The following is a 17,264-nucleotide window of genomic DNA, read 5'->3' as shown; positions in this document are numbered from 1 at the left end:
CCTCAGTTTAGAGAAGTTCCTCCATTTGGAGGGGGTCCTTTATTTGGAGACAGAACTCGGTTTGGGGGTCCTCAGTTTTGGGGGGGGCTGCTTAACTTGGGAGGGGTTCCCCTATTTAGGGAGTTCATCAGTTTTGGGGAGTCGTCAATCTAGGGGAGGGTTCCTCCATTTAGGGGGTCCTCAATTTGGGGGGTTTTCCTCAATTTAGGGGAGGGTCCTCAATTTTGGGGGTCCTCTATTTGGGTGGGCCCTCTCTTTAGTGGGGGATACGATTTAAGGGACTCCTCTGTTTGGGGGATCCTTAATTTAATGGGGTTCTCAATTTGGGGACCTTAATATTAATACAAATATGAGTATTTTAGGTTAATAATTAGGTTAATTAATATTGGGGAGGCCCTCAGTTTAGGGGGGGTCCTCTGGGGAGCATCCTCAATTTGGGGGGCTCTTCAGTTGGGGGGGGGGTTGTCCTCAATTTAGGGGGGTCCTCAATTTTGGGAGATCCTTAAATTAGGGGGGTCCTCAAATGGGGAGGGGGGTGAGGTTGTCAATGTAGTGGAGTCCTTAAATTAGGGGGCTCCTCAATTTAGGGGGCTTTAATTGGACCCCACACAGGAGGAACCCCCCCCAATCCCTCCACATCCAGTGCTTCCCCATCCCATCGCAGGCATCCCGTGGAACCACCTTTAATGGGAAATTTGCTAATTATCCCAACAAACACCCAGCATTAGGGTGCATTCCTACTTCCCAAACTCCACTCTTCACTTCTCCCACACGGCACCTCCCACATTTCCCCCTTTCCACCCCAAAACACAAGGCTTTTCCTCTCGTCCCGGTGTGGGAAATCCCACGCCTTTTCCAGAAGATTTGAGCTTTTCCTTGCGTTTCGGGTTTTCTTTTTTTTTGAAATCCTCACCACCAGCCCATCTCCACTTCCTCGTGGGAAGCAGGAATTTCCCAGCTGAGGGCTGGGATGACACCCCATGGATCAGAATCCCAGGAAGGAGCACGTAGGCAGCGGGCACGGCAAAGCCGCTTACGGCTGCCGTGGATTAGGCACCCGTGGGGCTTAAGGCATCTTAATTTGATCCTAGGGCTGTGGATATCCCTGTGGAAGCACTGGGAATGATGGAGAAGCTCCCAAAATCCCGCCCATGGTGGCTCAGAATGGGAGAAAAGCCCTTGCTTGGAAATGATTTGGATATTTGGAGGAGGAAAGGTTGGAGAGGTGGGTGGTGATCCACAGGGATGTCCCGATTTTGGTGGCCATGCAGCAGGTACAGGATTCCAGGGAGGAAGGACTCCAGGGACGAAGGGAAAGAAGGACAGATTCCAGGAAGGAAGGATGGATTCCAGGGAGGGAGGAAGGATTGATTCCAGGAAGAATTCCAGGAAGGAAGGAAGGATGGATTGCTGTGCATCAGCCACCATCAGGAATTCCCATCGGGGACACACCCAGCTCGGGATGGGACAGGTGGTGGCACCTGCCAGGAGGATCCAAGGAATGCCTGTGTGGAGGTAGCTGGAGCTGGAATGTGGCCTGGATGAGGATGAGCAGGAAGGTCTGGCTGTGGAAAAAGGGATTGGTGGTGATGGACCGCGGGCAGCAGTTCCTCAAGCTCTTGGATCATGTCCACCAACAGGATTGGGACATCAGGATTGGGAAAGGACAGCCTGGGAATTAATACCTGTAATTCCCAGAGGAGTGGGAAGGCACATCCAAAGGGGATACACGACCACCAAGCCAGGAAAAGCCCAGGAGAAGCGGTGGAGTCACCATCCCTGGAGGGATTTCAAAGACATCTGGATGTGGCACTTGGGGACCTGGGTTAGTGGGACACGGCTGTGCCAGGGGAATGGTTGGACTCAGTGAGGGCTTTTCCAAGCTCAGTGATTCCAGGATTCTATGGGAAAAGCCCAGATGTGATCAGGAGCAATAGGTGCAGTCCCTCATCCTCATTATCATCCCAAGGAAAGCTGGAGTGGCCACCTGGGCAGGAGTGTCCTGGTGCTTGGGGCTTTGAGGGTGAGGATGGTGCAACCACCAGAGAAAAATCAGTTTTACTCCATTTTGATGCTCTGAGGTCCCCAAGAGCAGGAGGATGTGGAGCTGCTGGAGAGATTCCAGAGGAATCCACAGAGCTGCTCCCAGGGCTGGAGCCCCTCTGCTCTGGAGCCAGGCTGGGAGAGCTGGGAATGTTCCCCTGGAGAAGGGAAGGATCCAGGGAGAGCTGAGAGCCCCTTGCAGGGCCTAAAGGGGCTCCAGGAGAGCTGCAGAGGGACTGGGGCCAAGGGCTGGAGGGACAGGAGCCAGGGAATGGCTTCCCAGTGCCAGAGGGCAGGGCTGGATGGGAGATTGGGAATTGGGAATTGCTGGCTGGGAGGGCGGGCAGGCCCTGGCACAGGGTGCCCAGAGCAGCTGTGGCTGCCCCTGGATCCCTGAAGTGTCCAAGGAAAGGTTGGAGTGGGCTTAGAGCAGCCTGGGACAGTGGGAGGTGTCCCTGCCCATGGAATGGGATCACCTTTACTGTCCCTTCCCACCCAAACCATTCCATGACTCCATGATTCCCTGCAGCTGCCAGACCAGGAATGTTTGCCCCAGCGCCAAGGCCAGAAAAGGTGGAATAACAATTCCAGAGCTTTGTGCTCCTGGGTTCTGCTCCAGCTCCACAAGGCCCAGAGCCCGGCTCCCTGGGGGCCACATGAGCCATTCCCATGGGAATGCCATGGGAATGTGGTGGGATTCATTCCCATGGACACAAAGGAGTCCTGACTCTCCACTCCTGCCTTGGAGTGAGTATCACCAGCAAAACCAGCTGGAAACATGGGAAAGGCTCTTCCCCTGGGTGTATTTTGCAGGAATAAAGCTGAATCCATGTTCCTTTTCCGACCCCCTAAAGAAGGCATGTTCCCCTCTGATGCTGTTCCCGTGTTTTGAAGGAGTTTCCCTTTTGTGTTTCCATGGATATTTGGAAACATTCCCACTGCTTTCTCCAACTCAGCAGCCATCCAAGCTCCTTAGCTGGGATATTGGGGGGACACAGCTATTCCATGGCTTATTAAAATGATAAAAAGTGGGAATGAAGCAGCCCCTTACCTTTACTATTGGAGGGAAGCCAGAGGTGGATTTATGGAAGGATCCAGGATTTTTAGAGGAATAAAACCATTTCCTTACCCATCCAGGGGCTGGTCCAGCTCCCACCAAAATTCCTGCTCCAGGGATGGCGGGGGGTGGGAATTTCCCACTCAAACCCACCCATGACTCAGGCAGAGCACAACTTAACTCACTCCCTTCCTGATTTTTAACATCTCCCATCCCCAAAAAAGCAGGATTCCGTTCATCTTGGAGTCTTGGCATTACAAATAGACAAGGCCAGGTCACTTTTCTATGGAATTTATAATTCCAACAGCACAAACCCAATAGCTGCAGCTGCTCTTACCTTGCTGTGTATTGCAGGCTTCCAAGAGCAGATTTTTGGGTTTTAAAGTTCATCAGTGCTGGGAATTGCCCAGCATTCCAGTCAGGAATAACAAACACCTCCTTATTTTAGTCTGATCCAGATGTCCTCACAAGGTTGAGGTCCCATGGAGGATTCCAGCAGGTTTTGGGATCAGCTCTGGGCCTGAAGAGTCTTCATCCTACCCAAAGAGGTGGCAAATTACAGCAATTTAAGGGATTAGTGGAGAGCAGGTCCATGAAGGGCTAGGAAATCAAAGATCCAGGTGGATCTTCTCCATCAGGATGTTCAGTGGGTGGAAATTCCCAGCAAAAGCCAGGAGGATCCCTGGAAGTGGCACTTTCCTTCCTTGGATGGTTCTGTTCCAGGCAGCTGCACCCTCAGAGGTTTGGATGTGGCAGGAGCTGCACGGGAAGAGAAGCTCAGCCCTGGAATTTGGAAGTGAAAGAAAATAAATTTACAATGATGGAAAGGGTTAAAAACATAGAATGGTTTGGGTGGGATGGGACCTTAAAGATCATCTCATTCCAACCCCTGCCATGGGCAGGGACACCTTCCACTATCCCACGTTGCTCCAACCTGGCCTTGGACACTTCCAGGGATGGGGCAGCCACAACATTTTTGGGAAACCTGTGCCAGGGAGGAGCTCAAAGCCATCACCTCCGTTATCCAGAATCCTATTTCAGATATTTCTCCTAAATCTGCTTCCCAAGTGCCAAGCTTGGCTCCTCTGCTCAATTTTGAGCAAAAATCCCAACATTTTAACCAGGTGTTGCCCTCAATCTGAGCCTCACGAAGGGATAACCAACGTACCACATGGAAAAGGAGCAGGTTCCTCTTCTTCACGTGCCCACTTGCATTCCCTGGAAAACCTGGATGACATCTGGCCTCCTGGCCAGCTGCTGTGCCAGCATTCCCGTGGCATCTGGAGTGTCCTGGAGCCCGGCACGGAGCAGGATCCGAGCGGCCTCCGCCCGCTGCCCGGCGCTGGCCGCGTGCAGGGCTGGGGGGACACAACGGGAGCTGGGGTCACCTCCTGGCCTTGGCTCATCCTGCTTTGGATGAAAACAGGATTCCCAGTGGAAATAAATAGAGGGAGGGTGAGAGATGAGTTCTCCCCGTTGGAACATGCAGTGTGGTCGTGGAATTATGGAGTGGTTTGGGTTGGGAGAGAATCATGGATTTAAATTTTGGATCATTGAGTCCAACCTTAAAGATCATCCAGTTCCACCCTCCTGCCATGGGCAGGGACAGCTTCCACTATCCCAGAGTGCTCCAAGCCCCATCCAGCCTGGCCTTGGACACTTCCAGGGATCCAGGGACAGCCACAGCTTCTCTGGGAGTTCTATCCCAGGGCCTTCCCAGCCTCACTGTAAAAAACCTTCCTTCCATCTAATCCAAATGATCCCTCTGGATAATCCATGCAGGTGCCTGATGCGGACGAGAAGCTTCCCAAGGATGCAGTGACCCAAACCCAGGAAAGGAGGAGCAACGGGAAAAACATCCCAGGGCTGGATGAGCTCGGCAGAGCTGGGATTTAGTCACTGAGGGGGCGGAGGGAGCGATGGCACCGCTGAAACGTGGCTTTAACCAAAGCCCAGGGCTGGGAAATTTGCCAGTTTTGGCAATGGCTGAAACCATTTATCCTTTTTTTTTTTTTAATTTTAAGGGGTTTTTTTGGGAGATGCTGATGCAAGAGCTGCCTCAGCCTTTCCCGCTGGGAATGCAGACTCTCCGGCATCGCTATGGCAACTCGAGTTACGTGCCAGCTCTCTGGTATGATTTGCTCATCAGCCATTTCCAGGCTGTTTGCTAAAGGAATTGAGGCTGGAGAACTCAATCCTTGTGTTTGTCCATCCAACCTGCTTCCAACAGGATCATTCCAGCCAAATTTCAGGGAGAGGAGGAAGCGTCAGAGCTCCTCAGGTGAAAAATAAGCAGGAAATTCCCAATTTGCATCATCTTTTCCCAAAGGGAAAAGCCCCAGCAGAAATTCCAGCAAGATGAAAGGCAGGGAATGCAAAATGCCCAAAAATGCCCTGGGATGATCCGTCACGCTGCTCCCAGAGCAAATGTATCCATGGATTTGGCATCTCTGAGGTTGGGATGTGCTTATGGAAGCTCTTGGTGTCTCATAAAGCTTGGAAAAACAGCTTGGAATCCTCACCAGAACGGCCCTTCCCATCCTTGGCCTGGATGTCAGCACCGAGGGCCAGCAGGGTCTGGATGGTGTGTCCGTGTCCTTCCTGCAGAACGGGGAATTTGGGATCAGCTCTGCCCTCGGAGCCATCCCTGACCTGGACCTGCACAGATTTGCTCTGTCCTGGTCACACCTGGGGGTGCCAGGAGCTCCAGAGGATCTTGGAGCAGATGGAAGTCAGGGGCAGCTGCCCGTGGCAGGGAAGTTCGGATCCGTGAGGCAGGGATTGCTCCAGCTGCTGTTATCCCATGGGAATGGGCCAGAAAGGTGCCACGAGGCAGCTTCCTGAAATCCCAGAATGGGTTGGGTTGGAAAAGACCTCAAATCCCATCCCAATCCCATCCGATTCCACGGGCAGGGAATCTTCCACTGTCCCAGGCTGCTCCAAGCCCCAATGTCCAGCCTGGCCTTGGGCACTGCCAGGGATCCAGGGGCAGCCCCAGCTGCTCTGGGAATTCCATTCCAGCCCCTGCCCACCCTCCCAGCCAGCAATTCCCAATTCCCAATCTCCCATCCAGCCCTGCCCTCTGGCACTGGGAAGCCATTCCCTGGCTCCTGGCCCTCCAGCCCTTGGCCCCAGTCCCTCTGCAGCTCTCCTGGAGCCCCTTTAGGCCCTGCAAGGGGCTCTCAGCTCTCCCCATCTTTGAGTTTCAAATCCCTCCAAATCCCAGAGGATCTGGAGTTGCTTTTTCCAGGGTTATTCCAGCTCAGGGAGCAGAACCTGTTGCTGATCTGGGCTGTTGCTCATCTACTTCCCTCAGGCACCGGCATTTCCCAAAGAATTCCTCCAGGATTTGTGATGCCCTGGGAGAAGGCACAGCCAGCCAGGATCCACAGTGTCCTCCCTCCACCAGGAGCCAATTCCAAATTCCACAGGGAAAAACACGGCACAGCCCCCACCTCCCTCCTCTCTGCACAGGCTTTTCCATTAAATAACACGCCTGATTTGGGAATTACACCCTCAGTGCCATGAATTAGTCTTTGTCCTGTGGCCTGAGAATGGCAGAATCTTATTTTTATCCCCCCAACTATTCTTTTTCCCTATTCCCATAGGATTCCACAGCATCTTCCCTGCTCCCAAGGCTCCCACTTCCCTGCAAACCCATTTCCATGGCAAAGACGCTGAGCCGGGAACTGCTTGAGCTGCCCCAGCCTTGGCAGCAAATGGGATTGAAAAAAAGAATTCGATTTTCCTGTGTTTACAAATGCAAAAGAATAAGAAAAGGAGGAGATAAAAACACAAGGCAGCAGCCAAACCAACAGGGCTGGAAATACAAAGCAACACCAAGCCCGGGGAAGGGAGAGAATCCCATCAAATCATTCCCAAATCAGCCAAGAGCTGGGATTTTCTCCAAGGCACATTATATTCCACCCCCCCCCCACCAAAGCCTTGCTGTTCAACGTACCCTTGGCAACCAGAAGGGCTTGGAACGTGGTTTCTGGGAGAGGGAGGCCGGGAAAATGGGAGAAAGGGCTCCTTTGTGGGAGCGGGCAAACGGCACGGCTGGATCCCGCCGGAGCAGAACGCTGCTGCCAGCATTCCCAGGGAGTGGCACGGATGTTTTTCTAGGAGCAGGGCACTGGGATGAGGTTTTATTGCCACTACAAGGCTCGGAGTGCTGTTAGAATCTGTGAGGTTTAATATCCCGGGATCTGAGCAGGGACATTCCCGTGCTGCCAGCTGCATCCCAGGGAAGGTTTGGGATCTGCCCTGCACTCCCAGGGAGTGTTGCAGGACCCACAGATCTGCTTCCCACGCGGGCTGGGAGGAGGAGAAAGCTCCCGTGGTTCTCACTGTCTGGAATTCAAAACAACTCCGGTGTGAAGGACACTGATAAAAAACCCGGGAGCTGCCCCCTCCTTCCCAGCTCTCCTTTCCCACGTCGGGACATCTCCCATCCCTCCCCTGCAGGCAGGTGGACACAAACATCGAATTCCTGGGATGGGAAGGACCTCAAATCCCCTCCAATGCCACCCCTGCCATGGGCAGGGACACCTTCCACTATCCCAGGCTGCTCCCAGCCCCAATGTCCAGCCTGGCCTTGGGCACTGCCAGGGATCCAGGGGCAGCCCCAGCTGCTCTGGGAATTCCATTCCAGCCCCTGCCCACCCTCCCAGCCAGCAATTCCCAATTCCCAATCTCCCATCCAGCCCTGCCCTCTGGCACTGGGAAGCCATTCCCTGGCTCCTGGCCCTCCAGCCCTTGGCCCCAGTCCCTCTGCAGCTCTCCTGGAGCCCCTTTAGGCCCTGCAAGGGGCTCTCAGCTCTCCCTGGAGCCTTCCCTTCTCCAGGGGAACATTCCCAGCTCTCCCAGCCTGGCTCCAGAGCAGAGGGGCTGCAGCACTGGGAGCAGCTCCATGGATTCCTCTGGAATATCTCCAGCAGCTCCACATCCTGCTGATGTTGTACCCAGGGCTAGAATCTGCTATTCCAGGCGGGATCTCACCAGTGCAGAGTGGAAGAATCCCACCCTCACCCTGCTGCCCACGCTTGTTTTGATGCCCAGAAAACAGGGAATGGCACTGGTCAGGAACAGATGGACAGTGGCAGAGGATGAGCCAGGAATGCAAATCCTCCATCAGTGGCAAACACCTGATCCAGCCTGGTTTAGGTGCCGAGGGAATTTGGGAACAGGGACAAACCTTGGCTGCGTAGTGCAGGGCTGGCAGCTGCAGGGACGTCGCTCTCCCGTTGACATCCACGCCCAGCTCGGACACCAGGAACTGGATGGATCCATCCTGGGCTGTCACAGCTGCCCTGTGCAGGGCCTGAGCACCCAGGGCATCCACAGCTGTAGGGCAGGCCTGGAATTAAGGAATATCATGGAAGTAACACCCAGTGAACTCATCCCAAAGGAGATCACCACCCTCTGGAGGCACCGGCAGTGCCAGGAAAGCTCCCCGAGGTTTCCCACCTCTCCCAACTTCAGTGCCTGGAATGTGAGATTAAAACCACGACAAACTCCCCAACACCTCTGGGAGAATCAGCCATGAGGAGGCCCCAACCACCTGGGACCATCCAGCAGTCAATCAATCAATCATCAATAAATTATTGATTGCAGTGGTCTGGTTCCTGCTATGCACAACTGGCTCTAATGGCATTCCCTGGAGGAAATCAGGGATTATTGGGGGACAGCAGAGGAGCAGCAGCTGCCAGGAGGGAGGGAAGGCAGAGAGGAGCTCTGGGTAACACAGGGATGGATATTTCCATGTTTTCCATGGCCACAGGAGCCTCCATGCTGAGTCCTGACATTCCAAGAGCTGCTTTTGGCTCTGACACAGCTGCCCCTGGAGCCCTGGGAATGTCCTGTCCCCTCCTGCCACTGCCTGGTGTCACCACCCCACTTCACCAGCTCTGGGGACACATTTCCCAGAGCAGCTGGGGCTGCCCCTGGATCCCTGGCAGTGCCCAAGGCCAGGTTGGACACTGGGGCTTGGAGCAGCCTGGGACAGTGGGAGGTGTCCCTGCCCGTGGATGGGGTGGCACTGGATGGGCTTTGAGGTCATTCCAACCCAAACCATTCCATGATTCCTGCCCCAGGAGCTGATTCCTGATGACCTTACTCAGCAAAATCTCATCTCCACAGGGAATTTGCCTTTTCACACAAAACTCCTTCCTTTCCAATTTGGGAATCTGCTTTCTCACGCTGCAGTCACGGTGAACACATGGATGCCCTGTCCAGGCAGCTCTGGCTCAGTTCCTGGAGGAGGCAGGTGAGGAATTCTGGCACCCACCTGGTGTTTTTCCAGGAGCAGGCGGGCGATGCCGACGTGCCCGTTCTGGAGGGCATCCATGAAGGGAGTGACTCCACAGCTGTCTCTGCTGTCAGGTTTGTACCGGCACCTGGGGGAGGAGGAAAAACCAGGACAGAGCTGTTGGCAGCTCCAAAATCCTCACGGAAAGAGACTCCAAGCAGCTGGGATTGAACGTGGAATATATAAAGCCCATCCACAGACAATGGATAAACCTGTCCTGGTGTTTTAGGGCCTGGGGAATGATCTGAGGGTTTTTTTTGGGATCAGAGATCTGGTTCAGCTCCTTTGGGCTCTACAGATCATTTATAATTCCCTTTTTCCCTGACCAGAGGGTTTCCAGAAGGGACAAGGTGTGCAGTGGAAGCAGGGAATACTATTCCACCATTCCAGATCTGCACGGAATGATGTACAAAATCAAGAGCCCACAAATCTCATTCAGGTTAAACTCCAGTGAAAATGAGAGAAAATGGAATTTAAATGGAATTTAAACTGAAAGCCTGGCTTAAATCCCAGAGCTGTTTATGCTAGGCCAAGCATGGACAGGTCGGGATGAGCTGCAATTCCCAAGGAAAGCTGCTCCAGCTCCAACACTTTGGAAGGGAACAGAGCTGCTTTAAAGCCACTTCCCAGCAATTTTCCACGAGCCTGAAAAGCAAGGAGAAGCCCAGCCTAGGGAAGCTGCTCCCAGCATGGAGCTGCCAGGAATCCCTTTGGTTGTTGTCATCCAGCCTCAGCCACATCGGAGGCACCGGGAATGAATCAGCAGGGACAAAAAAATCCCAGGGCTGAGTTACATAATTGGGATTTGGCATAACCAAGAGGGAGCCCATCCCGAGGGAGTCCTTGTCCCCAAGGTTTTCAGCCAGCTGGGAAAAAGCTGGAGCATGAGGAGACAGCCTCAGGATCAGGGCAGAGCAGCTGTGCAGCCACGCTTCCCGAACGGAGCAGCACAAGCATCCTTTGTGTCCAAATCCTGGCAGGGAACCGGAGGTGGGGGGAGGAAAAGCTGGAAGGAGCCTGCTTACCGCTCCAGGAGCAGCTCCACGACCTGGGAACAGCCGTGCATCGCTGGGAAAAGACAGGAAAAACATGGATCGTTGGTGTTTTCATGGCACCGTGGCCCTACAGTGAGGCACACTCGGGTTTCTGATCCTTTTGGGATGAGGGAAGGGGCTGGATGGAATTCAGGGCTTTTGACTTCAGTTTTGTGGTGTGGTTAAGAAAAGGCTTCCCTGCCCCTGATCCCATAGGGAAGCGTGAGGGAAAGCAGGGAAAAGATATGGAATGGGCACTGTCTGCCTCGTGGGAGAGCGTCCACAGAGTTCAGCTGAAACAAAAAGGGTTTCTCCCAGTGATTTGTTCATTCCCGAACTGGAATCTGGGAGAAGCAAAAGGAACACAAAGCAGGGAGCTGGGGAAATGCTGGATAACATTCCCAGCCCTCCTCAGCCACTCCCATCTCATCATCCTCACCCGTCTCAGAGGGAAAACAACAGCAGAGGGGGAGGATTTGAAGCTGTGGCACTGAAATACTCCCTTTTTTCCCCCTGATTTTTTAAACATTTCACTTTACACAGCCTTGATCCAGCTTCCCCCCCCCCCCTTACAGATCATTTTGGAAAACAAATGGAATATATGAAAGAAAAAAAAAAACCAAACCAAGCCTGGAGCTGCTCCATCAGGTGATGGAAAAAGGGTTCCTGGGAAATGTGTGTTCCCAGGAACAACTTTCAGCTGGAATTCCAGTGAGGGACTCCCAGATTTTGGCTCTTTGCTCCTGCTCCCTGCCTGTTCTTCACCTGAGCTGCTGGAAACACACGCAGAGCCACACTGGGAAAGGGATTTTTGGAAGTCATGGGAAGAAAAATCCCTCCAAGCAACACAATCCCATCCTTTTTCAGGAACAGAGACACGAGAAAGCTGATCCACTGCTGCATTCCACTTCCTCTAATTACCCCTTCCCAGCTTTCTTCCCTCGGGATATGGATAGAGGAAGCAACAAAGCTGAAGGAATCAACCCTTGTTAATATAAAAAAGAATTGCAGGAGGGAGAAAATGAGGCTTCATCAATCCAGGGATAACGAGCCAGGAAGGCAGCTGACCTGGTCATGGGTCAGTGTGCTCCCATCCACACCCTTGGGATGGAAATCCATGGAAAAGGAAGTTTGTCCTGACATGATTTCCACCCCCCTGCCCGGCAGCTCCAGCACCATCTCCGGCCCCTCGCCCCTGCTCCTGCTTCAGGAACTGGGAATATCCACTGGGATATGTGTGGGGATACCGTGGAGCAGCAGTTTGGGATCAGCCTGGGTTCAAATGGCACTGGGGGTTTAAGGCATAACTCCATAATTCCATAATTCTGTAATTCCAGCCTTTCCTGATTCCCAGTCGTTCCCACACAGGCTGCTGCTCCAGGGTCTGGCTGGATCAGGAAATTCCAGAAATCCCTAATTGTGGATTGGTGGCTTTGCCAAAGAAAACACAGGTGGAGACACCTCTGTGAGGCAGGATCCAGGTGCTGCATCCCAAATGTATTCCCATATCCCAAGGTAGGGAGGAAACTTCCAGCTCAAGGTCGAAATCCCCCCTTTCCCACAGGACAATCCCAAATCCCAGAGCTCACCCTGTGCTCCTGACCCTATCCCAGACCCTCAACTCCCAGATCCCAACCCAACATCCACCTCCTGCCAGGAGAGGAGCCGCCAGCTCCACAGAAACAACACCTGGGATTGAGCAGGGACAGGAGAACAGAAAAAAATTGGGATCAGCCACTTCAGGCAACCTGCTCCGATCCCACAAACAACTCCTTCCCTGCTTTTTTCATTCCCAGGTCAAGCACAAGGACTGAGGTGCCCAAGGGCTGGAATTGTCACTGCTGATGAGCCGAGAGTGACAGAGCCAGGGCTGGAAAAGGCATGGAATGACAGCTTGGGAGCAGCACAGCCAGCAGGAGATCAAGAGATGAGTGACAGCACCACAGGGGCTCCTCACAACACCTCAGGTCCTTCCAGAGAGTCAATCCCGATTAAATTCTTTGGGAAAGGGGTTTGGGTAGCCAGGGATCATCTCTCCTCTGGAGACACTGCTGGGACCTGGAATATGCAGCTTAATTCCCACTCTGGATGTGGTGTGAGCCCTTCTGCTTCCCAGCAATCCTGAGGATGGCTGGGATTCCTAAACCTGCCCATTCCCTTTAAATATCCCTTAAAAGCAGGGAAAAGGGCAGGGAAAGGGAACTGGATGTGGTGGGCTCCAACCCTAACAGCTCCTGTGTATTCCCAGAAGGGATTGTCCTTCCCCTTTGCAGAAAGGCCCTCTGGAATTCTCACCATGGGATGAGAGCAAGGGGAGAACTCCAAAATCTGGAGTTTATTATTGGAATCATGGAGTCATTTTGGTTGGAAAAGCCATCGAGTCCAACCATTCCCAGCACTGCCAGGCCACCACTGCCCCACGTCCCCAAGTGCCACATCCACGTGGATTTTAAATCCCTCCAGGAATGGGGACTCCACCCCTGCCCAGGGCAGCTCTTTCCAAAGCTTTACAACCTTTTCCATGGAGAAATTTTCCTGATATCCAACCTGAGCCTCCTCTGGCTCAGCCCAAGGCTGGGGTAAAGAAATCCATCCACAGGCAGATCCCACAAGGTTCCTCTCGGCAGCTCTGCTGCTTTCAGGAATTTAAAATGCCAGGATGTGTTTGGAGCTGTGGAGGTTTTCCAAGAGCAATTCCCAGTTTTTACACACTGGGAAGGAAAATCAGATCCATATTCCAAGTCAAGAGAGCTCAGATCCATCTGTGCCAGGGAGAGATGGAGATGGATGGAGGGATGGAGGGAGGGAGGGAGGGAGGGAGGGATGGAGGGATGGAGGGAGGGAGGGAGGGAGGGATGGAGGGATGGAGGGATGGAGGGATGGAGGGATGGAGGGATGGAGGGATGGAGGGATGGAGGGATGGAGGGATGGAGGGATGGAGGGATGGAGGGATGGAGGGATGGAGGGATGGAGGGATGGATGGACGGACTCCTTGATCCAAGGAGCCCAAAGCCAGTGGAGGATCCCAGATGGATCCAGCACTCCCAGCAGAGATGGAGATGAACTCCTTGATCCAAGAATCCCAAAGTCAGTGGAGGATCCCAGATGGATCCACCACTCCCAGCAGAGATGGAGATGAACTCCTTGATCCAAGAATCCCAAAGCCAGTGGAGGATCCCAGATGGATCCAGCACTCCCAGCAGAGATGGAGATGAACTCTTTGATCCAAGAATCCCAAAACCAGTGGAGGATCCCAGATGGATCCAGCACTCCCAGCAGAGATGGAGATGAACTCCTTGATCCAAGAATCCCAAAACCAGTGGAGGATCCCAGATGGATCCACCACTCCCAGTTTCCCTGACTTTTTCCTTCTCCAAAACAGCCATGAGCTGGAACACCATCCCTTTTCCACACTTTCCACCGCTCCCATCTCCCAGATTCCCTGGATCCATCCCTGCTGTACCTGCTGTGTGCAGAGGAGTTCTCCCCGTGGAGCTCTCCGTGTCCCAGCAGCCTGGGGACACATCCAGCAGGTACTGGAGCACCTCGGGATGTCCCTCCCTGCTGGCAACGTGGAAGCAATTCCAGCCATCCTTATTCCTCAGCAATGGGTTGGCTCCGTGCTCCACCAGAGTTTTGATCACTTCCAAGTTTTTCCTGGTGCAAGCCATCATGAGGGGAGTCCTGGAAGAAGATCCAGGTAAAAAACAGGATAACCTGAGACAACGAATCGGATTTTTGGGATCAATTCCAGCCCTATTGCTGCTTTCCCCCTCTTTCTCCTAAAAGGTGTAAATTACTGCTCCACTCTTCCCTTAGGGATGGGGATTTCCCTGGATTTAGGTGCTTTGCCTGAGGATCCAGGAGATTTTACAGCACTGTTTTTCCAGGCTGGGAATACTCCAGCTCCTTTTCCATGCAGTCCCTCAGAGCATCCTGTGTTTTTAAGGCAAATGAGACTTTTGCCAAAGGTTGGGATATGCCTTAGGAAGCACAGAGATCCCTGGGTTTAATCCACGGATGGAAGGGCACTGCCACACAAATCCATGGCATCTCAGCCTCCCTCTGCTCCCCCTGATGTCAGCTCCACGCTGGCACACCCTCAATTCCCAGCTCTGGAATGCTGCCTTTGGATTTGTGTCAGTTCAGCTCCAAAGGACCTTCCCAGCCTTTCATCTGGGGGTTGGGGAGAATACTGGTTTCTTTTCCAGAAATCTCCATCCCTAAGGGAAGAGTGGAGCAGTAATTTACAACTTTTAGGAGAAATAGGGGAAAAGCAGTGATAGGGCTGGGATTGATCCCAAAAATCCAACTGGATCCACAGCATGGGCAGCAGGGGAGGGGGGAATTCTGCTCCTCTGCTCCACTCAGGTGATCCCACATGGAATCCAGCTCTGGGATCCCAATATCAGGATATGGAGCTGCTGGAGAGTCCAGAGGAATACACAGAGCTGCTCCCCTGCTCTGGAGCCAGGCTGGGAGAGCTGGGAATGTTCCCCTGGAGAGGAGAAGCTCCAGGGAGAGCTGAGAGCCCCTTGCAGGGCCTAAAGGGGCTCCAGGAGAGCTGCAGAGGGACTGGGGCCAAGGGCTGGAGGGCCAGGAGCCAGGGAATGGCTTCCCAGTGCCAGAGGGCAGGACTGGATGGGAGATTGGGAATTGCTGGCTGGGAGGGTGGGGAGGGGCTGGAATGGAATTCCCGGAGAATCTGTGGCTGCCCCTGGATCCCTGGAAGTGTCCAAGGCCAGGCTGGACATTGGGGCTTGGAGCAGCCTGGAATAGTGGGAGGTATCCTCTGGAGGATCCCTAAACTCCTCCCCCACCCTTCTCCACCCAATCCCAAATCCCAGCACCCACCAGTCGGCCTTTTTCAAGCAGTCCACGCTCGCCCCCGTCTCCAGGAGGAAGGACACGCATTCCCAGTGTCCCATGGAAGCAGCCTCATGGATCGGCCTCTTGTAATCCCCATTGGTCACCTCCGTGTCCATCCCAATCTCCCGGACCAGGAATTCCAGCACATCCCGGTGTCCGAGCCGCGCCGCGTGGTGCAGCAGGGAGTCTCCCAAACGTCCCCAGCGCCAGCTGGGAGCCTCTGGAATGTCATCCAGCCTCAGCTCATCCCGCAGGAGATCCAGCTTTCCCTCCTGGACCAGCCTCAGGAGCCGCCGCGGCCTCTCCCGCTCCGCCATGGATCCGGGCCTGAGGGGAAAGAGGCAAAAAAATCGGGATTTTGGGGTTGGGAAGGGGTGATTATCATGGTTGGGATAAGCAGGAATGAGGTTTTCCCTCAGGAGAAGCAGAGCCTGGTGTCTCCTTCCAGAAAAATGGGAGTTTTTCCCTCAGGGAATCCACGAGCCTGAGGGAGGCCTCTCCCTTGGGATGAGCAGGAATTTCCTTCTCCCTCAGGATAATTAAAAATTTTCCTTCACCCTCAGGATAATTAAAACCTTCCTTTTCCCTTCAGAAAACTGGGATCTGGTCTCTCCTTCAGGAAAACCAGGAATTTTCCTCTCCCTCTCCGAAATTCGGGAAGCAGCCACCGCTTGGTAAAAGCAGAAATTCCGTTTTTCCCTGGGAAAATGAGGAGCTGGTCTCTCCCTCCAGAAAATAAGATCTCCTTTTCCTTAGGAAACCCAGGATCTAATCTTTCCATCAGGAAAAACAGGAGATTCCCTTTTCCTTCAGGAAAACCAGGAGCCAGAGTCTCCCTCAGCAAATCCCCAAATTCCCTTTTTCCTCAGGAAAAAATGGACAATTTCTTTTCAATCAGGAAAAGCAGGACCCCACTTCTTCCTCCAGAAAACCTGAAATTCCCTCTTCCTTTAGGAAAACCAGGATCTTCCTTTTTCCTCGGGAAAACAAGGAACTAGCCACTGCTTTCAGAAAACAGAATTTTCCTTTTCCACCTGGAAAACGAGGGTCCGGCGTCTCCCTCAGGAAAAACACGAATTCCATTTTCCCTCAGGAAAATTAGAAACCAGCCTCTCCCTCTGGTAACACAGAAATTCTCATTCCCATTGGGAAAACTCGAAAATTCCTGTTCCTCTTCGGAAAGCCAGAAATCAGCTGGAAATCCATAAATTTCCCTTTTCACTCGGGAAAACCTGAAATTCCCCTTTTTCTCTGGAAAAGGAATAATTTCCCTGTGGACGGCCAGACACCAACCCGTCCTTCAGGAAAAGCAGCAATTCCCTTTTCCCTCCAAAACGAGCGGGAAATTCCCTTTTCCCTCAGGAAAACCATAAACTCCCGCTTCCCTCGGGGCTCCCGGGAAGGAGCCGCTCCCGCAGGCCGGGGATCCTTCCCATATTCCCTCCCCAGTTTATCCCAGGCCGCGGCATTCCCGAGGGAACGTTCCCGGTTTTTCCAACCCACCCGCGCGCCGCGGAGCGCCCGTGACGTCACAGATGGGTAAATAAACCCCGCCCAACCCGGAAGTGCTTTCCCATTGGACAGCGCTGGGGAGGGTGCCGGGTGCTGATTGGTCGACGGGGAGGGGGCGGGGCCGCCCGAGCGCGCGGGGCCGCGAGCGCCGGGAAAGGGTGAGGTGGGGGGGGCGGGGGGGGAGGGCGCGACCATTTCTGGGCAGCGGGGGGAGGTAGGGAAGGGGTTCCCTTTGGAGTGGGGGAGTCGTGGGAATGTGGAGGCCCTTGGGAATGAGGGAATCCTTGGAATTGGGGGATTGGCACTGAGGGGACCCGTGGCAATGGCGGGGGATTGGTATTCAAGGAGCTTTTAGCACTGCGGGGGACCCCTTGGCATTGAGGGGGCTTTGGGAATGGGGGCTCCTTTGAGATTGGGGGCGCCCTTGGAAATGGGAATC

The 17,264-nt window shown here is 53.7% G+C and overlaps 1 protein-coding gene across 1 annotated transcript; it reads right to left on the bottom strand.

Moving 5' to 3' along the window:
- Nucleotides 1-3,022: 3,022 nt before the first annotated feature.
- ANKRD16 (ankyrin repeat domain 16) lies at nucleotides 3,023-16,810 on the bottom strand. Its single transcript, XM_069034048.1, has 8 exons — nucleotides 15,299-16,810; nucleotides 13,908-14,128; nucleotides 10,436-10,478; nucleotides 9,390-9,498; nucleotides 8,298-8,459; nucleotides 5,623-5,701; nucleotides 4,269-4,458; nucleotides 3,023-3,883 (listed from the first exon to the last, which is right to left on the bottom strand). Exons 1-7 carry the CDS (start codon nucleotides 15,628-15,630, stop codon nucleotides 4,298-4,300), a joined length of 1,107 nt encoding a protein of 368 aa, XP_068890149.1. The 5' UTR covers nucleotides 15,631-16,810; the 3' UTR covers nucleotides 3,023-3,883; nucleotides 4,269-4,297.
- Nucleotides 16,811-17,264: the final 454 nt, after the last annotated feature.

This window comes from Aphelocoma coerulescens, chromosome 1A (genome assembly GCF_041296385.1).
Source record: "Aphelocoma coerulescens isolate FSJ_1873_10779 chromosome 1A, UR_Acoe_1.0, whole genome shotgun sequence".
Taxonomy (NCBI): Eukaryota; Metazoa; Chordata; class Aves; order Passeriformes; family Corvidae; genus Aphelocoma; species Aphelocoma coerulescens.
Note: the sequence above shows the minus strand (reverse complement) of the source record. Positions and strands in the feature narration are given on the sequence as shown.